Genomic DNA, 24392 nt, shown 5'->3' on the forward strand with positions numbered 1-24392 from the left:
GGGGAGGGAGAGCCTACGCATGACAGGATGTGACATTTATCTTTCACAGAAGGTAATCTCTAATGCCAGTCAGGGCTGCTGGGCTGCACTTCACCAAATTGTCATTTGACCAAAGATGCATCAGCTGCTGCTGCAAGGTGTTTGCAGCTGCTTCCCCTCAGCTCAAGGGAGCAACACGTGCCCTTTTTAGAATGCTAAATAGGCTCTTGCTAATGCAAAAAGAAATTGCACTACCGTTGCTCAGGCTGCATGCATCCTCCTGCAGCAGCTGGGCTTGGTGGAGCATTGCAGTGATGCAGTGCAACCTCCTCATGCAGACCGAGCAGTTTGCTCACAGCAGGGGCTCTCCTCGCCGTGTTTCATTTCTTTGGGGCTCCTTCAGCCCACTGCTGCTCAGCCGACTCTGAATTATGTCATCACTTCAGATTTCCTGCCATTGGGAAAGAAAAACACGGCTCAGATCACAAGGTGAATCATCTGAGCAGCGGGGCTCCTGCCCGGCACGAGGGAGTGGGAATGCTGTGTTTGCTTACACACTTCTTCCTCGTTTTCCTTTGTGTGCTGTTGCTCGCTTGAGGGTCAGTCCTGGGAAATTCCCTGGCAGCTGCAGAGGTTTCATGTTCCAGCCTTCATGGGGCAGTGCCATTTAAACCTCGCCGAGCTCCCAGCCAGCTAGCTGGAAATAGCAAAACCAATCCTCTGCACGCTGCTGTTCCACCCTGCCAGCATCCCTGCCTCTGTCCCATGCAGGTTAACCTGTGCTTGGCTTCGCCAACCTCCGAGTACCAAAGGAGGTGGCAGCAGTGTAAGAAATCCCCCTAAATGTGGAGTGCAGTCATTTTGTGGTTTTCAGAGTGCTTTTGGGTGTGTGAGCTGGGAGGAAGCCTTGGGAAATGCTGCAGTCTCTTTCATCTGCTTGGTAATGTGGGTTGTCCTCAAGGGTTTCACTTTGACTTGAATTTCTCAGTCCTTTGGCTGTAGTTGCATTGCACTGCACTGCAGCAGATAACGCTGCTCTGGGAGCTGAGAGAGCTGATAAGGAATTGCTTTGGGCATTTTGTGGTGGGAGTGCCTCTGCCCTTGGATTTGGGCTGTTGAGTGGTCTGGCCCTTTATCAGAGCAGTTGGTGCTTGGAAAGACAGAATGTTGGTTTTATGTAGTGCTGCTGCCTTGAAATTGCCGGGCAGAAATGCACTGAATTCACCTGATAAGGAGCAGACAGGTGTGGTGCTGGTTCTGCAGCTGGAATCAGGTTTCTTGTGGTGGAACCAAACATTGGTGCTGCCCACCCAGCGTACGTCAGCACTGGGTGCAGCAGGGCTGGAGTTATGGGAATGGTTTCCATGGGATTATTTCCATAGGTTGGTTTCCATAGGATTATTTCTGTAGGATGGTTTCCATGGGATTATTTCCAAAGGATGGTTTCCATGGGATTATTTCCAGAGGTTGGTTTCTGTAGGCTGGATTCCATAGGTTGGTTTCCATGAGATTATTTCTGTAGGTTGGTTTCCATGGGTTGGTTTCCGTAGGCTGGATTCCGTAGGATGGATTCCATGAGATTATTTCCGTAGGTTGGTTTCCATGAGATTATTTCTGTAGGTTGGTTTCCATAGGTTGGTTTCCAAAGGTTGGTTTCCATGGGATTATTTCTGTAGGTTGGTTTCCATGGGATTATTTCTGTAGGTTGGTTTCCATGGGATGGTTTCCATGGATTATTTCCATAGGTTGGTTTCCATAGGTTGGATTCCATAGGATTATTTCTGTAGATTGGTTTCCATAGGATTATTTCCATAGGTTGGATTCCATACAATGGATTCCGTAGGTTGGTTTCCATAAGATTATTTCTGTGGGTTGGATTCCATAGGCTGGATTCCATAGGATGCGATGCTTTCCGTCATCTCAACACTTCGTTTGGTATCAATCAAACCTCCTTCCATTCTAAATGCCTTTATACCAACTGGGTTGATGGGATAGGTACTACAGGCCATACGGCATACATACAATGCTGTGCATCAGTCAGTCTCATCTTCTTCTCATTTTCTGCTCATTTCTCTTCCTTGGCTGCAGATTTGCATCTCTCGGTGTTGGGCAGCACTGTGACCAGGCAGATGGCTCAGGGGTTGCACAAAACCTACTTACGTGATTTTGCTTCCTGAAAAGGCTTTTCTTCTTCTTCCCATGTGCCTCCAAGGCAGCAGTTTTCCTCCCTTTTTATAGAAGTTCTGATCACTTGCCCAGTTTTATTTCCTCCAGAGTTATCTTTCAGTTCATTCCCAGACGTGTTTTGCAGTCAGAGCTTCTGCTGTTGTCTTCCTTGAAAGCCCCCCATTCTCAGCACTCCCTGACCTTTCCTTTTGCCACTCGTGACTTTATCTCCATGTAAGAATGACCTTCGTGGCTCACAAGAGTCAGCATGAAGGGAACTGCCCTGACACAGAGTTTTTCATGGTATTTTTCCCTCTGCACTGCTGGCAACCACTGTGGGTTATTCTCTCCTGCTGATGGAGGATGGGTGGCACTAAATAAAACCGAGGTCACTGCTGTCCTGCGAGTTAGTTCTTGCATATAATAACCATAGTAACGAAGATATTAATAGGAATGAGTGCTTTGCTGTGTGGGTGCTGGTTGTGTGCAATAGGAGGTGATTAGTGGGCAATTGCAAACGAGGTCTGAGGCAGAAGATGTGCTGATGGGGGGGTCTGTGTGGGGGGTGGCTCCAAGGAGAGGGTTTTTATCTGTGCGAGTGTTTGGATGCAGCGTGGCAGGCAGCTACAGGTGTGGACGTGGATGTTTTATTTCTGGGTACAGCCTGGCTTAAGGCCAGCTGTAAGATTGGCCAAACTCCTTGCAGGTTTGCAGCCTCTAGATCTCCCAGCTGGTGAATGGGGCAGTCCGTTGTGCAGGAGTGGCATCGTTTCTTGTCCATGTGCTCAGGCTGATGATGGGGCAAACAGAGGAACGCTGTGCCCACCTGCAGCATGCAGTGGGGGAATCCCAAAGGCCAAGGGTTCCTGTAAGGAGCATGGTGCTTTTCAGCCAGGAGCTGCTGATGGTTCACTCATCTGGGTGGCATTACTGCTTAGGAAAGAGCAAAGCCTTCGTTCTGCCAAGAAACTGGGATGGCACAGTTCACAACTGCTGTTTGCAAGCTGTAATGCCCACATTATCACGAAAAGGGGAGAGCAGACAGCAGGGAAATCTCTGTAAACATTGGCATAAGAAGGAGCCTTGGCCCAGCAGGGCTCCCCTGGTTACAGCTGTTAGAAGCTTCTAGCTGGTATTTGCTGTCTTAACTGCATGTCAGTCACCTGAAGGCTTTCCATGGGTGCAGGTGACTGGGATGCTCTGTTGGCTGTCAGCTGCTGGCCAGCAGATGCTGCCAGAAAGGAGGCTGTTGCTCGTGGCATGGGAGTGGACTGGACGCATTTGTGCTTGTGTACACAGCTGCAAAATGGCCTTGTGAGTCTGCAGGACAGCTCTGTCAAGGGTGGGAAAGGATTTTCTGCGTTGACTTTTGTCATGGTAATGTGAGCAGGCTCAAAAGGAGTGCTGTCCTGTGAGTTCACTGGCTTAGTGCTGCATGACTTCTTCCAGAGTTAGGGGGAAAAAAAAGCAACTGTCCCACACGGTCCGTTTTCCTAATAGTCACCGTTTTCATTCATTTTTCTCTAAGCCAGCAATCTGTGCTGCCAAAAATGTTACTGCTGATGAGTATGAATGCAGCAAGCCTGCCAGCAAGCAGCTCAAATCGTCTGCTCTCACAGCTCTGTCCTTCCCCTGGCAGTGACCAAAGCAGTTCTTTTCAATTTGGCATCTGTAAGCTTCCAAATCTGCAGGCATGCATCACCTCTGCTCCTTCTGTACGCCCCACTGACGTGCATTGGATGCATCAAAGTGTCTCCCAGCTGAGGCTGCTTCCATCCACAGTGCCTCTGGTGCTCTCCTCATCTGCTCATAGGATTCCTGCAGCCTTTCTCTGCAGATGAATACAGACATTTGTTTCAGGCTGGGTCGTGTTTCACACCGCTCCCCCTTGCAGTGTCCGATGTCACAGCTTCACCCTCCTTCCCCAGCACACCCAGGGTTATTTTTGGCACACATATGCACTGAGTAAAGCAGTTCTCTGCTGAGACGTGTTTTTCTTTCTGCAGTACCCACCCAAGTGCCCAGGCTGGGATGGGGATGTCAGACAGCTGCAGCAGATGGCTCCCCATGCAGCCCTGTGAGTGGAACGGTGCCGTGTGCTTTCCTCACTGGGATTGCTTTATTCTCAAACCCAGTCCTGAGTGAGCATGATTACAACAGCTTTCAGCAGGGCTGCTTTGCTAAAGCAAAGCAGATTGCCTTAGCAGTGTAATGCAGTGCCTGGGTTTGTACGTCAGGACTCAGCACCAACCTCACAGCTCCCAGCGTCTCCTTCCCACCCAGCGTGATGCTTCTTTGTGCAGGGCTGGGATGCTGTGTTGATCTTGGCCTCCTGCCTGCGTGTGTTGAAGCAGGAGGTCAAAGGGAGCGACGTGCTCACAGCAAACGTGTCAGCTTCCCTGGGATGCTGGCATCAGCAGCACCTGTGGCTCAGGGAGGTGGCACATCACACAGTGCCTGCCTGTGGCACTGTGAAGGAGGGATGGAGGCAGCATGCAGCAGTGGGCAGATTCACCTCACCACCATCTGTGTTAACGAAATGCTGGGTTTGGAAGGGCACTTTTCTTGCAGGAAGCCCTGGGCTGGCAGACAGCTGAGGCAGGTTGGTAGCACAGCCCCATGGCTGCACCCACTGCCATCCCAGCAGCAGCGCTCTGCATCCTCCTCCCCTCTGCTCCCTTCAGCAGTGCCTGCACTTTGTGCTCCCATGAGCCTTTCCCAGGGAGTGGGACCACACCAGTGGTGCAGGGAGAGGGGAGAGAATGGAGGCATGAGGCTGTGAGCCTTACCCTGCTTGTGTTGACAATAGGGCCTTTCTTCTGCTTTCTGGAGCGCTGTGCTGAATTAGAATGAGTATTAGCACAGAGGAATGTGGGCAGCCTGGTCTGGTGGTTGGCAACCCTGCACGCAGCAGGGGGTTGAAACGAGAGATGATTGTTGTGGTCCTTTTCAACCCAGGTCATTCTGTGATTCTGTGAAATAAGCTCTGGCTGCAGCAGTGAATTGATCAGCTGGCAGGAAGTCTTGGGGCTGCAGTGCGATGGGTGCCTGGTGCTTTTAATGATGCCAGAGGTTCTCAGGTTGGCAGCAGAGCATGCTGCTCCTGACCAGCCCTGCTGGCATCATTCCATCTGTCGTGCTTAAATCTCAGGCCCATAGGGGAGATAGCAGAATATTTGCAAGAATAAACCCCTGGGAGGAGGAGCTGGAGCAGAGGGAGCAGGGTGATGGATGCCAATGGGGAGGGTGGGAGTTTGGGCTGAGGGTTGGGTTGCAATGGACCTGCTGACCAGAGAGCTTGCAAGGCTGCTGTTTAAAGGGACAGCAATAAAAATAATTTATGAACGGTCTTTTCCTCTCCTCTGTCCTCATTACTTAGAAAAATCTGGGTGGTGAAGCACTTCATCGCTGCTTTGGCACTTTTAGGGGGAGCAAAGCTGTTCTCCCTACCTGTGGTTTGGCTTTGGTTTGGGTTTGTTTCTGTCCTAAGGCAGTTCTGCTGAATTCTCCCTTTCCAGGACTTTAAATGGAATTTTCAGTTCCTTGAATTTGATTTAAAAAGAAAAAATAAATAAAGTCCCTTCAAATGTCAAAATGTAAGGGGATTTTCTGGGTGTTTTTTTTCTGTTTGTTTGTTTGGAAAAACCAACTTGCCTTGGGCCTACAAGTGTCAGAATGTTGTAACGAAGAAGACAGCAGATTCTTTTCACTTCACCCTTCTGAAAGGCTCGGTGGGTCTCAGCTCTGCTTTGCTTTGTTTTTAGAGTCTCTTCTTTCCTCTTTGTAGGTTTACCAAGAATCTCTCTCCAGACAAAATCAACCTGAGCACCCTGAAGGGGCAGGGGCAGCTGACCAACCTGGAGCTGGATGAGGAGGTGCTGCAGAATGTGCTGGAGCTGCCCACCTGGCTTGCTATCACCCGGGTCTACTGCAACAAGGCATCCATCAGGGTGAGCAGGGGGGGCTGTGATCGTGTCCCTGGGTTCCACCTTTCATTTAATTCACCCTTTATTTAACATCCAGAGGATGTAAAGAGTCTCACAGCTTAACTGCGTGCTTGCTGGTAGCAAGCCTGTATGTATTAATTGTAATTGATGGCCTGGTACAGTTCTTTAGAAGAAATGGTGAGTGACTCCCTGCTCATTACCCCCACGCACCTTAAGGTTTTACAGCCCTTCCTGTTTCCCCATTTCCTCCATTTTCCTGTTATTTTGATAGCTGAGCAGTTCTCTGTGTCTTCCCCCATCCCCAGTGGCTTGTTTTTTTTAATGCTAAGGAATCAACACAGACCTCCACTGGGGATAGGAAGCAGAGACAAATGGAGTGCTGTTATCTGAAAGCCTGGTGATGCTGTGAGGCACCATAAAACAAATTGAGCTGAAGTCTTCATTGTTGGAAAGGCAGCTCTTAAGAATTTAGTGAATGGCACACGTGAAAAGCAGTACAGCCTGCACTCATCCAGCCACCGTTGGCTGTTTATGTGCACAAGGGCTGAAGTTGTGCATGCATGGACAGTTGCACTTTTGCACTCTGACCCCTCTTAGAAATTTTCTTCCTTGTGCTTTTTAGAGCACAAAATTGATTTTTTTTTCAGTTGATGTGAAATGCCAGACTGTTTAATCTCACTTACCCTAGTTACTTGAATGCATAGTTTTTTAGTATGTGGAGGAGACTTGCTATGATGGTTCTCCTCTGCCAAATGCGAATGAAGAACAGCCTGTCTTACTCATCGGATCTGTTCTATCTGTTTTTAGAGTCAGATCTGCTTAATATAGCACCAAACATTTGTCCTCCCTTGTACAAGAACTGCAGAGTAAGTGTGGCTGCAAGAAAATCAAGTAGGATCACATTTGGGTTTGTATGGAGTCTTCAGAAGGGTGACCTGACTTTCAGCAATGGCAGCATTTTCTACAAAGGAAGGGGAGGAATCTGAATTTGACCTACTGAGCACCTATTACTCATGATGACATATGAGATGCAAAAGCTGGGCTGGGCTCGTAGGGCTGGCAGCTGGAATGTCTTCTCACTTCCCTTTCTGACCTGGATTTGATGCAATGTCACCATGGTTGTTTCTCAGGGCAGAACTTTGAGCTCAAATGGTTCCCTGCAATATCCTAACTTTTCTAGTGCAAAGGTGACTCTTGTAATCTTACCTCTATTGTTTCAGATCCAGTGGACAAAACTGAAGACTCACCCGATCTGTTTGGTAATGTTTATTCTCTTGTTTGTTCCTTCTCTTCCTAATTCTCTGAAAGGAAACTGAAGCGCACGCTCCAATGTCAACCTGAAGCCTCCAAGCCTTTAGAGCATGGGAGGAGGGGGAACTCTGAGAGCAGATCTAATAGAGGTTGGGTGACCTCCCATGGGATCCCCATTTCCCTGCAGGATGGAGCTGGGCTCAGCTCTTGGTGAAGTCCAGGGCAACTTTGCCTGCTTTTTGCTGTTTGTTTTCCCCCACTTCTGGAGATTCAGATCACCCAACCATTCTGGCACTGACAGTGTGAGAACTTTAGCACAGAACTGAGGGATGTGAGATGGCACAGCTGGGTTATACCAGCCCTAGAGTCTCAGACCTAAGGTTGTAAGGCTGACCTTGAGCCTTGGTCTCGTATTTACTGCTCCTGTGTTTTGTCTTCCCAGTACCTGGACAAAGTGGAGGTGGAGATGCGGACGTGTGAAGAGCCTAGGCCACCCAATGGACAGTCTCCCATTGCACTTGCAGCCGGCCAGAGGTCAGAGCCCTGAGTCCCATGGCTTCTTTCTGACATGCTGGGGTATGGGTGTGGGCTGTTCTTCTCAGTAATTAACACTGACCTCTGGGGGTTCTGGTTTTAGTGGTTCCATACGTACCGCAGTCTCTCCCCGACGACTTAAAGGATTTTCTCTTTGCAGTGAATACGGCTTTGCTGAAAAGGTCGTGGAGGGGATGTTCATTGTCGTCAATTCCATCACTATCAAGATTCACTCCAAGGCCTTCCATGCTTCTTTTGAGCTATGGCAGCTTCAGGGCTACAGCGTCAACCCCAACTGGCAGCAGAGCGACCTGCGGCTCACCCGCATCACTGATCCACAGAGAGGGGAGGTAAAGAGCCTTCAGATGTTGCCCGACCTGGGCTGCATCCCTGTTTTTGTATAGAGACTGCAGAAGAAAGATGTGTCGGACGGTTCCCTGTGCCCGTGTTTCGTTCTGTGTCCTTAAAGGGTTTAGTTTAATCCTGGCAGCTGGTGCAAATCTCAGCATTTCCCTATTTTCCTCCTTCTGGGTAGGTTTTGACGTTCAAGGAGCTCACCTGGCAGACGCTCCGCATTGAAGCAGATGCGACTGACAATGGTGATCAGGATCCTGTTACTACTCCTCTGAGACTCATCACGAACCAGGGGAGGATACGGATCTCTCTCAAGAGAAGGGTGAGTGCTTCACCTATCCCTTGGAGGATGCATTCTCTGCAGTGATGATGCACGTTTCCTCCCACATCCCTCAGCCCTGCTTCGTTTCCTTCACAAGTACTGAGCTCAGGCTGATGTATTGCTCTGCTTTCTGTTGGAAACAGCTGTGTTCTAACCAAATGTCAAAGCAGTTTATTTCCCAGGGGAGAATAATGTGTGTGGAGCAAGTCTTAAAATCCGTTTTCTCATCCCAAGGAGATTTGTCATCTCTTTATTGGGAGCTGGAAGGCTGCTAGCTTTGCTTTTAGCTGTCAGCAGAAATGTGATGATGAGTGGATGTGAAGCAAAGTTGCAAAAAATTGTCATCTCTTGTTTTTCTGTCTTAAATGGCCAGCAATCAATTTCCCTTCCAAAGAGAAGGTAGCTTTGACTCCTTTCCTTCTCAGATGAGAGCAATGTGGGCATCCACCAGATGAGCTAACTTCTCTCTCAGATGAGTTTCAGAGCAGCATCTCTACTTCGTGCTGCAGCTTCTGTGTATTTTGAGGAGAGTGTAAAATGAGCAGCTCTTAGTCCTTGACACCTCCCTGCTGTTTTCAGACCAAAGATTGCAATGTGATGGCATCAAAGCTGATGTTTCTCCTCGACGACCTTCTCTGGGTGCTGACAGACTCTCAGCTGAAAGCAATGATGAAATACGCAGAGTCTCTGAGTGAAGCCATGGAGAAGTCTGCTCAGCAGAGGAAGAGCTTGGCACCAGACTCTGTGCAGGTGAGTGAGCCATAGGGAAAAGACAGAGAGAGCTCTTGATTTTTTGCTGTTGTTCTCCTTTGTTCTTTGGTTTACATGTAGCATAGCCTGTGAGAGCCTTCCAGCAGCAGTTCTAAGCAGTAACTTTGAACATCCCTTACCACTTGCTTTTTGTTTTTCCCCACATCCTGTTTTAAGTAACTGATTGATGAATGTCATACAATAAATACGTAGGGCAGAGGTCAGAAAGTGTTTCTAGAGGGAGAAGAGGAATATCACTGGTAGTGGAAGCTCTGGGGAAGGAGGGCTATGAGATTACACGGAGGGGTCATAAGGAACACTTTTCCCTTTTGATCTCAGAATATCTTCCAAGATGAGCTCTTACCAAGCTTGTTGTTTCCTAATAGATCACACCACCAGCTCCCAGTACCCAGCAGTCCTGGTCCCAACCATTTGGAGTCAGCCCAAACGCAACCAGCATTGGTCAGTACTTCGATAAACATGACATGAAAGAGTCGTCCTACCACCTCCTCATCTCACGCCTGGATCTGCACATCTGTGACGACAGCCACACTCGAGAGTCAGGTAACACAGAGCATCAGGAGGATAAAAACAAGCCAGTCCTTTTCTGTCTCAAAGGAGGATTTTCCTCTGGAAACTCTCCTGATTGGTGTCGTGAGAAGTGTGATTAATGGGAGCCTGGAAAGCACTGGGGTCTTGTGATTTGGAATTTGAGATTCTAGATCTGGTTCTTATGGTTTAAACTGTTGCCTTGTTACATTCAATTGCCCTTTTCCTCACCTAGGATGAGATTCTGATAGAGCTCTTTAGAAGCAGATACAGCCATGCTAACAGTGATGGCAATCAGAGCAGCATTGTTCTGAATTATCCTGAGTCAGGGCTTGGATTGCAGAGCTGATCATAGTTTTCTTTGTTCCATTTCTCACAGGCACTTTGAAGCATGGGATGCTGGGAGGTGCCATGCAGCTGACCTTTAGGAGGATGGCTTTTGACTATTATCCTTTCCATAGGGCAGGTAAGGGGGGTGTGTCCTTCCAGCTTGAGAAAAGAACTTGAAGAATGGTGATGCTGTGAGGCTTCAGGAAGGGCAAGAAGAAAGAGCTACAAAGGACCTGGATCTTAAATCCTCGTGGTCAGGGTTAATCTGATTTACCTCTTGATGAAAGATTGACAAGTTGTTGGCAGAGTGCAAAGAAAAGAATGAGTAAAACCATAAAGCTGGAACTTTGAATTTCTTTTTGGTTGCTTAAGCTCAGGACCTGATTCTGAGCTCATCAATTAGAAAGGGCTGTATCTCAGGAGAAAATCTGTTGGTTAACTGAGGATGCAAGAAAAAAGTGTCACCATGGCATTCTTCCCAATGCTTGTATTTGAAACACTGGCGGGGGTAGCAACAGAGTGTGATATCAATCAAGGGGGATGCTTTACAGATTGATATTGGTTTAAGGGGAACAAGAGGGTTGTGAGTATGCAGGAGCCTAATTTTAAAGCTGGTATGTTTACTTTCATGCAGGAGATGCCTGCAAGCATTGGGTGAGGTACAGTGAGGCAATGGAGACACGGGGACAATGGGCAAAAAGGTTGCTCAGTGAATTTCAGAGCAAAGTTGAGAAGCATTACGAAGAAATGGATGCTGCCTTTGCCAAGACTCCACTTTCTCCCTTCAAAAAGAAAGCAGGTAATGATGCTGGATTAATCTCCTGATAAAGCTGGAGCTGGTAACAGTTGTTCTCCATCCAGCGGTCTCTCTTGTTCCCTTTCTTAGCAGCTTGATCTGTTGTTCAGAATTGCATAGCACACCAAAAATGATAAATTTAATGGCATAGTACAGTGGGTTTTATACTGGAATAATGCTGCAGCAAGAATGGACAGACCTGGCTTATTTTTTTTCCTCTTTAAGTGAACATGTAATAGCCTGAGCAGCATGAGGTGGCTGAAGTGTAGCTGAAGAACTTCTGTTGGTGCAGATCACGCTGATCTCTCTCAGTGTCTTTCCTTTCCAAGCACTGAGTGTTGGCTTTTTTTGTTCCTGCCTGGCCGTGCCCATCTGTTTCTGATTCGGGGCTGTTATTTCTGCTCTGTAAGCACGGCTGTGTTGGAGCTGACGGCGACGTTGACTACAAAGGAGTTGAGTAAAACCCTTCTGCTTTCCCATCCCCACAGATACGTCGCTGAGTCCTCAGAAGAGCCCCTTGGAGAAGGGCCGTGGAGCTCCCTGCACTCTGCCCCAACTCCGGCACCCCCCCTGGCACCGCCTGCGGTCCAGCTGTGTGCTGCTGCGCGTGGACGACTTGGATGTTCACCAGGTGGGGGTCTGAGCAGTGCCTGGGGACATCCACGTCAGCTTCTTGTGAAGAGGGAAATTGAATTGGCCCTGGTGTAAATAAATGGCACCGATCTCGCTTCATCCAGTCCAGTCAATGCTCCACAACTGAGGAAGCTGAGTGTCATTATTGTGCTGCTTGTGCAGCCGTTGAGACAAGCGTGCAGTGCTGATCATTGTCACGTGCAGAGGAAATTGCATGAAGAACCACAGAGTTTCTGCACTCTTTGAGTTCATGTTCACTGAGGCAAACCCAGGATAAAAGATTTCATGTATTTGAGAAGTTGGTGGAGATGTGGATTTTTGACGGAGGAATTTATCTCCCTCATGCTTTCTGACCCAGCACAGGAAGGATCACTAGGGTGGATCAGGCCCTACATCCGTACACCCTGTGCCCACTGTGAGAGCACGATCTGCCATGCTCTCACTGGCATGCTGTTAATACTGAAGAAGTTACGATGGGATTCAGTTCTGTTTATTCACATCACCTAGATCTGATTGTTCTGGTTCTTAATAGCAGCGACATGGGATATAAATCATAGAATCACAGGATGGCTTGGGTTGGAAAGGGCCTCGAGGACCATCAAGTTCCAACCCCTGCCACATACAGGGCCACCAACCTCCCCATTTCATACCAGCCCAGGCTGCCCAGGGCCCCATCCAACCTGGCCTTGAACACCTCCAGGGATGGACGGGGCATCCACAGCCTCTCTGGGCAGCTGTTCCAGCACCTCACTGCTCTCTCTATGAAGAACTTCCCCCTGGTATCCAACTTAAATCTTCCCTCCTTGAGCTTAAAACCATTCCCCCCTGTCCTATCTCTGTTTACCCTTGTAAAAAGTTGATTCCCCTCTTGTTTGTAATCCGCTTTTAAATACTGGAAGAATAAACGTGTGTATAAAGAGATGAATTCCCTCGAAGGAGAGGAGTTGACAGTATTCTTAGCAGGGAGGGGAAAGCTGAATCCTTACTGGAAAGCAGCAGAGTGTGTTTGATGTGTAAATGAGACACACTGAGTGTAGGAGGCTGCAGGCTTACTGGGATGCTTTCTTTTGCCACATGCAGGTTCTGTACAACTGCATACCATTTATGTTTTCAGGTTTCCACAGCTGGCCAGCACAGTAAGAAACCTTCCACCCTGCTTTCGTGTAGTAGAAAATTCCTCAACCTGCCTGATCAGGTCTCTGCAATCCACATTGAATTCACGGAGTATTACTTCCCAGACAATCAAGACTTTCCAGGTAATACACCAAGGTTAGCACCTTCTTTCATAAGTTTCTTCAAAAGTCAATGTTTTAATTCTTTAGGCGTGTTGACCATTTTGAAGCTTCTCTGGATGTCTGTGTCCATGCAGTTCCCTGATGTTTGCATGTTTGCCTTTCTAAGTTATTACTGAGAAAATGGTGTAGGGTTTACCTGGTGCAAAATGTGGAGGAAATGCTGTACTTGAAAAATAATGAACCAAGAGCATATTGAAGGACCTGCTTTGGTTAATGCTTGGGGTCTGGGACTCCAGGAGCTCTGCAGCTGCCCTGGTGTGAGAACTGCAACTCCTCACTGCTCTGCTGCTTCTCTCAGCTTTTCACTTTCACCACGAGGTCTGCCTTGAGCTGGATGTTAAAGCCTTGTGTTTGATGTTTTCAGTGCAGGTACTGAATTTGATTCTGTTTTGTTCCAGTTCCTTGCCCAAACCTGTATGTACAGCTGAATGGTCTGACGCTGACCCTGGATACAGCAAGCATGCTCTGGATAAACCTCTTCTGTCTGGATCTTTATCGCAGCCTGGAGCAGTTCAAAGCAATCTACAAGCTGGAGGACTCGGGCAAACGTGATGAGCATGTTGATGTTCGACTGGATGGCTTCCAGCTGAAGGTACCATTCCTTCCCTCCTTCTCACAGCAGTGTCCTCTCCCTCTCTGTGGTGGAAGTACCAGGGAATAGCTGGAGTCCAAGATGAGCAAACAAAACCTTCTCCCTTCTTCTGTCCACTGCTTGTGTTGGTTTTGTTTTCATCTGTGGGCCATAAAACAAGCATTTGAGTTCTACTTCAGAATAGATGGACAAGTCAATAGTTATGGAAGCAGTTTCAAGGAGGAATTGCTGGTTCAGGTAACCAGAAGTTGCTTTCTAGACTTTGGAAGTTGTTTTGACTCTCATTCCATTCCCAATGGGCACGTGTCTGTTGCACTGACATCCTATGACGTTTGCCATTGGCTAGGTGATATTTTCCTTGTGTCTCATTTCTCCTCCCTGATTTGTAAATTTTATTAAGATTTCTCAAATGAGAATCTAGTTCAGCTCTTGGGATTTCAGTAGAGACCAAGACTTCTCAATTGTTTGCATATTCCGCAGCTGAATTTCTATGTAAATGGCCAGAATGGGGTTCTGTTGATTTCCCCTCTTGCTGCTTTACTTATCATATCATATCACAGAATGGTCTGGGTTGCAAAGGAGCACAATGCTCATCCAGTTCCAACCCCCTGCTATGTGCAGGTCACCAACCAGCAGCCCAGGCTGCCCAGAGCCACATCCAGCCTTGAATGCCTGCAGGGATGGGGCATCCACAGCCTCCTTGGGCAACCTGTTCCAGTGCCTCACCACCCTCTGTGTGAAAAACACCTTTCTCTTTCTTGCAGCTCAGCATCCCCGTGGAGAAGAAAGTCACTGCCCATCAGGATCGCCCGCAGGCGCTCTGCGTTCACACGTCAGAGATGACTGCCACCAACACCCGCCATGCTCCCTTCTGCAGCTGCCAGGACCTCCAGAGCCTCTTCCGTAAATTTGCTGGTTCAGAATTCTTCCACTCCAGCTACACCCAATTCCCACGATCCCAGGACAATTTTAACCTCCTCCATACCCTTTTCTTGCGCCACGCCTACGAGGTGGATGACAGACCTCAGAAGCATTCGGGTTTTCCTCAGCCGCTGCGCAAAACCTCTGCCTCTGAGGATCTGTGGTCTGTGAATTTCACTGAGCTCTCCCTGGACTTCGAGGGTGCTGAGAGCTCAAAGGGCAGAGCCCTTAGCTTTATTGACCCGTTTCCCCTTTCCGTTTGGGCCTGTCTTCCCAGGAGATGGGGGCAAGCTCAGATATCTAAACGACAGCCATCATCTGTCTCTGATTTGAAAATCAAGCCTTCTGCCAGTTTTAGCAATCACTCCAAGAATGAGAACCTTCCCAGAGAGCATGGAGTTTGTCAAAGATCGAGAACTGACCAGGATCTGAAGAGCATCTACAAGGTTCCAGAGACGATGGATGCCTTGGGAGAAGCTGAGTGTGAACTTAACGATGGAGTAGATGACAAAGAGCTGGAAGCCTCTGCTGATATCCACGTGCTTTTGTCCTCCTCTGTTCATGTCAAAGTTCGTCTCAACCACTACCAATACTTGGTGCTGCTCAGGATGAAGGAAGTTCTGCAAACACTACAGGAGCAGCTGACCCAAGATACCCAGGAGGTGACTGGGTGTCCTTTAGATCCCATGTCTGCTTCGGTAGGAGTTATGTTCCACAGTGCTGAAGTGGCCCTGCTCATGAACCCCACACCAGGCTCTTGCTTGGAACCCAAATCCCTCGACTCAGATACAACAAGCCTGATAGAGTCAGAGCTCTCACCTTCAGACAGCAAGGAGGGATTGGCAGCTGAAGAGAAGGAGCTGGCAGCTGAGGAGAAGGAGCAGAAATCTGAGACCGGTTCAGAAAAGGGAATGTGCAGAACCACAGAGGTCCCAGAGGACAACGAGGCTGAAAATACAGGCACCAGTGGAACTAGTGTGCCACTGGAGAAGCTTCCAAAATCTGCAAGTGATGGAGCTCTGAGCGCAGCTCCAAGTAAGAGCATGGAGGAGAGAGGTCTGATAGAGGAAGCACGTGAAGCTGTGGAAGCCCTGGTTGCAGAAGGAGCAGAAGAGCCTAGCAGCCATCCTCAGAGCCCTCCTGCCCTCCCCATTAGCCCAACCTCAACCAGTGCCGGCCCTCCAGCAGGAGGAAATCCCACTCTCAATGGCCAGGCAGAGCTCATCCCTTTGAAGAACCTAGAGGTGGAGCTGTCTAGTGCGCTGCATATCACAAAGGATGCCACCAAGGAAGCTCTGCATGCTACAATGGACCTCACCAAAGAAGCTATGTCTATAACAAAAGATGCTCTGAGCTTGAGCCGCGAGAAGATGACCTCTACTGTGCAGAAAATGCTCTCTCTCCCCCCAGCCAAGTGAGTGAGCTATCCTCCTGCAAGGCTGCTGGGAAGGAGGGAAGATGTAGGCTGACTGCTCCTCTCTCTGTGTGCTATTTGGACCAGAGAGATGTCAGACCTTCATCTCCTGGGGATAATATAAATACACTAAAGCCTGCATTGCAAGCATGCAGAGTTTAGTGCAGTACCTGTGTAATCCTGATGCTAAGCTGTTTGCCTTTGTCCTTTTCTTTGTGTTTTTTGTTTTGTTTTTTTGTAGGGATTCTGTGCCCAAAGCAGAAGAGGGGGCAGTGACTCCAGGGGGTGGCAGCAGCCGGATGCGTTTCTTCTCCATGAAGAGGACAGCATCCCAACATTCCTTTGATACCACGTCTGTGGATGGGAGTGGTCCTGAGGATGGGCTGTCTGTGGACAGCGATGGCAGCGATGGCTTTGTAATGCTCACAGACTCTGGTAACCAGGGTCCAGCTGTGTCCTCATCCCCACTCTTATTTCACGCCAGTTAACGGTGTTCTGGCTCATGCTGTGTTCTTACAGGATTCCTTGTGCCACTCATTCTTTTTGAAGATGATGAGCATTTTCACCCACAGTGGCTCTTAATGCTTTTTTTTTTTTTTTTTTGAGATGAAGAGTATAAATGAGTGGGGAGGGTTTTCCCAGCACCATTACTGTGCTGTTCTGAGTCATTTGGCCATAGCAGAGTGAGAGGTGGTGTGCAGGTGGGTGGATGTCCCACAGCTTCTGGGGGAGGGTTTCATAAAGGATGGTTGGAAGTAGGGTATGCTGTGCATTGCAGTGAGCATTCTTCACTTCAGCTGCACATTGCTTAGATTCATCCAAGGAACTGGAAAGCATTCTCTGGAGGATGGTTCAGGTTGTGAGATTAAGGCAGATGCTGAGATTAAGGCAGAACTGCTTAAAACCAGAAAAAATAAATAAGAATCGAGCTGTTGTTGCAATTCTATTTCAGAGCCCAGCCTGGACCCTCTCCCTTCAGGACATCTTCTCCAGGTGCACAGCAATGCAGGCAGCAGAGCAAACCTGGTGGCAGAGGATGAGAGCGGAGCATCTCCTGAGATAAACAGCTCAGCTTCACAGAGCGAGGAGCCCAGCCTGCAGCTGGTCAGAGCTTTGTTCCTTTGTGATACTGTCTCTAACTGAACCTTGCAGTGAACCACGTGGCTCTGTTCCACTGAGCTTTGTCCTTCTCTGTTTCAGGTGTCTGTCCTTCTACTGAAGATGAACGAGGTGAACTGTGCAATAGAGGCACGAGGTGATGATTTGTCTGTTGCTTTACAAGTCATGAACGTGGTTCCAGAGCAGCTGAACAATGTGGGGATGTGGCAATACCTGTGTGGCTACGTGGGTAAGGTTCTGGCTTTTACACGTGGCTTGTGTGCCAGCTGCTCTCAAGGAATCTTCCATTCTAACTTCAGTGTTCACAAAGCTGAAGGACCTGTACAGTCAAGTATGGTGTCCAGCACAGTGAAACTCTCATCCTTAGAATGCTTAAATTTCTTCTGGAGTGCATGAAAAGAGGGATAAAGCTCCCTGGGGAAACCCCAAATTATCCCTGCCCTGAGAATAACCCTTCTGGGCTGGGTTATCCCTACAGATGTATTCAGATTTTAAAGAAACATACAAATAAAAAGCACGGAAGTATCTGCAACCCAAGACTTTTAAGTGCAAACATATTAAGTTGGACATGTTTATTCCTGCTGTCTATAACCACGAGGGGGCACAACGAATAGAAGGTCGGGTGGTGATGAGCAGCTCTGGGAAGCTGAGAGTTTCTGTTTGACTTGTGCAAATGCTAAATGAAGGCTGGTTTTGTAATGTGCTGAGATGGTGAGAGGGGTGGGTGGGCCTGAGGGGTTAAGGAGCCTGGCTTTGCTGGTAGCTTCTGTGATGTGAACTCCGAGTGTTTTGCAACCTGGTCTTATTTATTATGGGAACAGGTTGCCCAAGGAGGCTGTGGATGCCCCATCCCTGCAGGCATTCAAGGCCAGGCTGGATGTGGCTCTGGGCAGCTTGGGCTGCTGGTTGGTGACCTGCACACAGCAGGGGGTTGAAACTGAATGATCATTATGGTTCTTTTCAACCCAGGCCATTCTAGGATTCTGTGCTTTCTTGTGAGACCTATTTTGACCATATCTGATGCCATCTCCTGCAGTGAGGTCTTTCAGGGTCGTGCTTTAGTGGGCTGCATTTTGGTGACGGGCTGAAGGTTGGACTGTAGCCTCAGCTCTCTTTTCCAACCTTAATGATTCTATGCTTCCGTGATTCTTTCTCCTTCAGGAGATGCAGACGTGGAGAAGCCTTCAGCCCCTGAAGCTGCTCAGACCCAGCCAGAAGTGTGCTTGCGTCTTGAAGCAGGACCTCATGCTGCTGTGCATTCCCCACTCGCTGTTCAGAATGGCTTCCTTCAAATGCTGGTCCGCAGTTACACAGCAGAGTTCTTCATGTCCTTCCTTACCAACCTCGGCCCCTTCCTCGAGGATGAAGTTATCCCAGAGGTGATCCCCATGGAGATTGAAGTCGTGGATGCCAAAATCACGTTGAAGGTGGGTGAATGGAGAACTGAGGTGGGATCCTGAGTAGGGCTCATCTGCAATGGTCTGCTTTGGAAAGGATGATGTGGGATTGCTGTGGCTTTCTGCAAAGGTCCTGTTTCCCTGATGGTGTTTTATTTTGTTTCTAATGGGCAAATGGTAACATAAGCTCAGATTGTGGAGAAACAGGAGCCTGACATTCAGATTCTCTCCCCAGCTTTGTTGATGATCTATTTGCAGACTCAAGGGAAAGAGAATTAAATACCTCTTCCCCAAGTGCTTGTGTGAAATGAGAATTATTTGACCTTTTTGGTAAGCGTGTAAAGAATTATGGGTGAAAAAAAACACATTATGTAAGAGCTGGTTGATGTAAAGGGGGGACAAAACTGTTTTTCTGAAAGCAGTAAGCTTTGCTCCACTGGCGAGCAGGAACCACAGCAACATGAGAATCACCAGACTTAGAGGTATTGGCTTCGTTTTAATAGGTTTTTGAATTTGCAGGACAACTGTGAGAGTAATCTCAGGGGAGATGGCCTCTCCCCAGCCTTTGTTACGGATATGGCAGAAGTGTGCTGTGATCCCTGCGAGTCCTTTTTGCACAAATTAAGTCTCTGTGTAAATAAAACCAGGCTTTTCCATATGGTGGGTGACCTTGGTGAGCTCTGGCAGTGCTGCCAGTTGGTAACGTTACCCCTGTGAAGGCTGGGGGCAGGGGGAACCCTTTGCCAGTGCTGTCACAGCACTTAATGTCTTTTTTTCTGCCTTTTTTGTTTTAATTTTTCAGGATGACAGCCCCCAGATATACCCCACCTCCCCTGGCCCTGTTCCTGTCACCTTGGCAATAGATCACGTCCTCGTGAAGCGCAGAGATGATGGAGTTTTCTACCTAACAGGTCAGAAATGTCAGGAAATGTGTTTTATTCTCTTGTTGGAGGTTGTGCTCTGCTGGGCCTGATTGTAGAGGCTGGAGCTGAAAAGTGGTGGTTGCTGCTGGGAAGGATGCACTCCGTTGTGTGTGCTGTCCCTAATTCTGATTCTTGCAGTCATTTCTGCCAGAATGGGCAAATAATCTTCTATCTTCAGTGCCAGCACCTTCAGCCTTTGGCTGCTCTGCAGGGCTGGTAGCTGGCTGCAGGCATTCCTACCTCTCTGCTTCTCACTGCTTTTGTTGTATTGTTTGGACAGAAAAACTGACACCTCAGCCAGAACAGATTAATACCTAAAAAGTGAACGGGCAGCCTGAATTCATGCCTGGTGTTTCCTTGAGCTCATACAGTCACGACACACTTCTGCATCTTCCCTTGGCTTATCTTCTCCATTTTAAAATGGGGATAAGATATATATCTTTTTTCCCTTAAGACAAAAAGAGCATCCAAGTTTTTCTTTTAGTCCTAAGAATCCTGTCAAATAAATAATAAATAAATATCTCCATGCTTTTTTTTTTTTTTTTCTTTCCAGCTCCACAAGGGGAGGGCTCACCGAAACTGGGAAAACCTGTGTCAGTTCTTCAGGACCAGAAGGCCCCAGTTTTGGCAGCACCAGCAGGAGGGATACGTGGACTGCAGGTGAGTCACTGCTGCCTGCTGCTGTCTAGACAACCAGATAGCTGGCAGTAGGCTGGAAAAGTCTTTTGTCTGCATCTGTTTGCAGTTACTGGTAGGTGTGGTGTGTTGCAGATAGGGAGTGCACACAAAAGCAGTCTGTACCTCCTTTTACAGGCATTCAGAGAATTAAGGGATCAGCTAGCTGGCTGCAGGAGTTACTCCTACGTCTAGAAGTGTGAAAGGGAGTCTTAAGAGAAAGTAGACATTAGAAATGCATCTCTGGCAGCCTGAGCTGGCTCTGGTGACAGGTATGGAAGTCCTCAGGCACCAGTTAGAAGTACTTTGCAAATCAAACTGGGTGGCTGTCAGTGAGCTTTGTGTGTACATCAGTGCAGTTGGATCTGCCCTGCTGCTTACCTTTCTAAACTCCTGCTTTGTTTTTCTTCTCTGTCTCTTGTAGTTAAAGGAAGTGCCAGAGTTGCAAAGAGAGCTTCAGAACATGAAAATAGCCCTTGCAGAAGCCAACATGGACAAGGCTCGCCTTCTGCAGGAAATTAGGAAATACAATCCCCTCTTTGAGCTCTGACAGTAGGCTGCAGCTGCTCGGGAGGAGTGGAGACCACCACCAGCACTAAGGCAGCGGGTTTGATTCCATTGCTGCTATAAACAGGTCAACCTCCTGGAGAACTGATTGTCACAAAGAGTGGAAACCCAACTGTGATTGCAAAATACTCTTCAAACAGGGAGAAAGGGCAGAGCTTGGCCGAGCAGCACGGAAGCAATGAGGAGTTACCCCTGTGCTGCCACTTTCCTCTGTCCTGGCAATATGGTGCTACCACCTGCCACTGAACCAGGGCAGTGCTCAGTCTGCAAACAAAAGCTCTGAAGTTGGAGTGGGGACACCGTGGCTCTTCATCCACACGGTGGTAGAGACAGTCTGCTTTCAGCCCTTCTGCCTGGAGGTGGTTAGCGTTAGGATTTCTGCTTTTTTCAGCCTTCCTCTTTGTGTTCTTGCCCAATGACACGTGCCAAAGAGCACAGCAAAAGGAGTGCAGTTAAATTCACAGCATCAAGGAGTGGCAGGGAATAGGCAGGGCAGAAAACGTGGCTCGGAGCTGTGATGTGAAAGCATGTGTATTGTCACACAGAGAGAGAAACTGAGGTCAGGGGGTGTGGAGATGCAGAAGGGATTTCCCCATGTGGGGGAAGGGAGCTACAGCTCATCAACCCCTCAAGGACAGAGCCAGGATTCTTTCAGGTTTCTTTTTCCACCACTGGGAAAAAGAGGTGGTGGTGTATTAGACTTAGTCTGATTCACTCTCAATCCTGCAACATTTGGCTTCATTGATGCAGAAGCAAAGAGGAATTTGTCATTTCATTACCGAGTGCTGTTTAATCTGTCTTTAATTTTGCAGTCAAAGAATAGAGGTGATGGAAGTTGGCTGAACCATGGAATGAAGCCTTTGTGTTTCCTTTGGGACACGTGGTGTCCTTAAACCATTGTGTTTCCCAACTTTCACCGGTGGAGAGAGGGAACACCAAGAAATAGCTGTCTGCACTCCTTCAGGGTCATGTATTTTTAATAGCACTGAGCTCATGCTCAGTGTTACATGTCTTTTAGCAGGGATTCTGGTGTGTGGGTCAGGAGAAGGGTGCTGAGCAGGGCCCCCTAGGTGCAGGCTGACAGTGCTAAGTGCTCACTGGGGGATGGAGGTGAAAATAAGCAGGGTTTGTATTCTTTGTGTTCTTACTTTTGCTAGAAGTCTGCGTGGTTGAATGGGGGACTGGTCTAAGTAGTAAAGAAACTGCCTCTGAAAGTGTGCATGGAAAAAGAAATGGGAACCTGGTAAAAGAGGAAATAAGCACTTGTTCTAAGAGCTAAGAAAGGAAATGTAATTTATGAAGTGCAAAGATCAAATCCACTGCTATAGGGAACTGGGTGTGTGGTTTCTTTGCTGTGCTGGTCCAGGTAGTGCACAGACTACATGCTGAATGAGGAGCAGCTGTGAGGGGCAGAAGTTGGTTGTGAAGGGAAGAGCTGTTACAAAGGAGAATTTGTGTTGTTCTGGCACAGCATGGTGGAACATTCACCCCCATCTGTGTTCAGGGTGAGTGCCCATCCCTCCCCATCAAATGTAGCATCTGTACTGTGTGCAGAATTCATGGGAGTTCGGCAGATTTCAGGTGCATTTTCTGATTGTGTAAAGGCACGCAGTACCCAAAACTTTCTTCTATTGGATTTTTCTTTTTGTGTGTGTGTGTGTAACCATTACTTCATTGTAATTAGATTAACTAAAGTAATAGAAGATTTTAATCCTGCTTGCTATGCAAGGAACACCCTCTGATTTACAAGCCATGAGTAGCTGAGGCCTGGGAGCTACACAAAAGAAAGCAGTGATGTAGGAGCTGAGTTTGCTCTGATGTACTTGTCCCTTTGCCCAGCTCTGGAGCTGCTGAGCAGTTTACAGACACTTTAACAGACACTCCTGGTATCGGTTGAGCTCTCCTGTAGCTCTGGGGGCAATAGGGACATATTTGCAGCACGGGGTTGGGCACAGAGGCGCTGCTGGCTGTGGTTTGTGGAGAGCTGGGAGCGTCCCTTTCTGTGTTTGTTAGCTCACCCTCTGTAAAAGAGGGTAGGTAAGAGACAGAGGCTGATTGTCTACTGTCACTGTTAAGATCATCAGTGTGATTTGGTGTCTGACTCCATTATGCTGAAGGTAGCCCTGACTAGTGTTCATTGGGAGCAGCGCTCAGATGCAGGGTCTGAACAGCCTCGGGCAGACCATGCTGCTGAAATGCAGTGTTTGTGGTGTCTTTGCCTGCCAAGCTGTGACCGACCGTGCCTCCAATCAGCTGTGACAGCGGCAGTGAGAGCCTGACCTGCCTTCTGGAAACTAGAAGCAGATGGGCACAAATGAATGGAAAGGAGGAGAGTTTGCCTTTGGCAGAGAGCTCTGCGCCCACCGCCCACTCTGCAGGGCTGGAGCTGATGTTTGGTGCTGTGCCTTTCACAGTTTGCTTTCCCTCCTCCTCAGGAGAGGTCCTCTCCTCCTGGTTCCTGTTAGACAGCTTTGCTGTTTTCTCTGGAGCGCGTTCTGTGACCCATCCCCAGCTCAGTGCACAGCTCGGTTTGTGTTGCTGCATGTGATGGAGCAACGTTCTGGAGCAGCCTGTCAGGCCTGTTCTCTAGAGGAAAATGCACTTTAACTTTCTAAGCATCAGCGGGCATTTCCTTCACCAATACTGCCTCGTGCATAGAATCCAGAAGTAAAAGCAGGGGTCAGAAGTGCAAGATATCTTCCATACTGAAATAAAACTCTTTTCGTGAGCAGTTCTCATAGTAAAGGAAGGAGGTAACAAAGTCTCTGTGTATCTCCAGACTTGCTGTGAAACAAACCTATATGCAAAAGCTCACTGTAAGTACCATTATGAACTGCACAAAGCCCACATAAGCAGAAGTTGAACTTTTGGTCAACCTATATGCTTCTGTGCTTTCCTCTTTCTGTGTGAAGCAAGAAATGCAAGAACGCTTGCCTTAGGTGGAATGCAATGCTATTCTTCCTTTTTATTCACTAACTGCTTGAAAATGAGGTTCCTTTCTTTCACACTTCATGACTGTTTGAGTAGAGCTTCATCTCCAGCCAGCACAGGGAATGGATGGGGCAGAAGGGGCTTTCTGCAACATGGTGCCTATTTGCAGTGTCACAGAACTCCTTACCTCTCTTTCCACGTGGGCAGGCAGACCAGAGCTGGGCCCAAGCTGTGGGCAGCAATTCTCTTGCTTCAGCAACTCGAGTGCCCCAGTTCTGTGTGACAATTAAATCACTTCCACTGTCTTCTGCTTTAAGTGAGAGAAGTACTGTAAAACACCATCCCCTTCCTTTCTACGAGGCGTAGGCATGGGAGGACAAAAACTCCACTGATAATGATTAGCAAAGTTTACTTTTTAGAGCCTTTTAAGGGCTCTGTGTTATGAGAGCCAACTTAATCCTTTGTGTAACTACATGGCAGTTACCCTAGGAAAAGCACGTGGCCTCAGCATCTTTTACATTTAGTTAGAAGTGTGCTCAAAGGGGATTACTGTATGTACAGGTGGGCGATGTACAAGTCTGAACTTGAATTTTAGGCAGTATTGGAACTTTGTTGCAGTATATTTCCACTCATGCATTTATTGGTTCTGTGAACCATGAAAAGAAATTAAACTTGTTAACCTCCACACAGGCTCATGTACTTTTTCCCCCTCCTTCTTTTCTTCCTCGCTTTCCCCATTGTTTGGATTCTAGGCAGCTCCATACAACTGCCTTTGGGAGGAACAGCCGAGTGATGACTTAAGAAGCATCAGCTTTCAGCATGTGTTCCCTTGCTGGTGGTAATGGAGCAATACATGCCGGAGGCGTGAAGCTTCTTGAACATGTTGGGGTTGGTTGAGACAGATCGCAGTGCGCTCTCCCTGCTTTGAATCACACAAACACCATTAC

The 24392-nt window shown here is 48.1% G+C and overlaps 1 protein-coding gene across 6 annotated transcripts in view; it reads left to right on the forward strand.

Annotated features, from left to right (window-relative positions):
• BLTP3A (bridge-like lipid transfer protein family member 3A) overlaps positions 1-24378 on the forward strand; it is a 28059-nt gene extending 3681 nt beyond the window's left edge. Inside the window, exons 1-21 of one of the 6 annotated variants that reach the window (XM_090124547.1) lie at positions 726-805; positions 5933-6095; positions 7313-7351; positions 7786-7877; positions 8038-8227; positions 8413-8553; positions 9133-9303; positions 9690-9867; positions 10232-10318; positions 10817-10981; positions 11467-11609; positions 12726-12867; positions 13305-13498; positions 14263-15833; positions 16075-16268; positions 16786-16937; positions 17034-17181; positions 18114-18379; positions 19152-19260; positions 19826-19932; positions 20372-24130. In XM_090124547.1, the coding sequence (XP_089980673.1) occupies positions 7810-7877; positions 8038-8227; positions 8413-8553; positions 9133-9303; positions 9690-9867; positions 10232-10318; positions 10817-10981; positions 11467-11609; positions 12726-12867; positions 13305-13498; positions 14263-15833; positions 16075-16268; positions 16786-16937; positions 17034-17181; positions 18114-18379; positions 19152-19260; positions 19826-19932; positions 20372-20497 (4152 nt within the window). In that variant the 5' untranslated portion in view covers positions 726-805; positions 5933-6095; positions 7313-7351; positions 7786-7809 and the 3' untranslated portion in view covers positions 20498-24130. Of the gene's footprint in view, positions 1-725; positions 806-5932; positions 6096-7312; positions 7352-7785; positions 7878-8037; positions 8228-8412; positions 8554-9132; positions 9304-9689; positions 9868-10231; positions 10319-10816; positions 10982-11466; positions 11610-12725; positions 12868-13304; positions 13499-14262; positions 15834-16074; positions 16269-16785; positions 16938-17033; positions 17182-18113; positions 18380-19151; positions 19261-19825; positions 19933-20085; positions 20211-20371; positions 24131-24197 lie in introns of those variants that run through there. The other 5 variants (XM_090124545.1, XM_031605738.2, XM_090124544.1 and 2 more) reach the window with 5 other exon arrangements.
• The last annotated feature ends 14 nt before the right edge of the window (positions 24379-24392 follow it).

The sequence above is a fragment of the Phasianus colchicus genome, chromosome 25 (assembly GCF_987193195.1).
Source record: "Phasianus colchicus chromosome 25, bPhaCol1.hap1.1, whole genome shotgun sequence".
NCBI classification, from domain to species: domain Eukaryota; kingdom Metazoa; phylum Chordata; class Aves; order Galliformes; family Phasianidae; genus Phasianus; species Phasianus colchicus.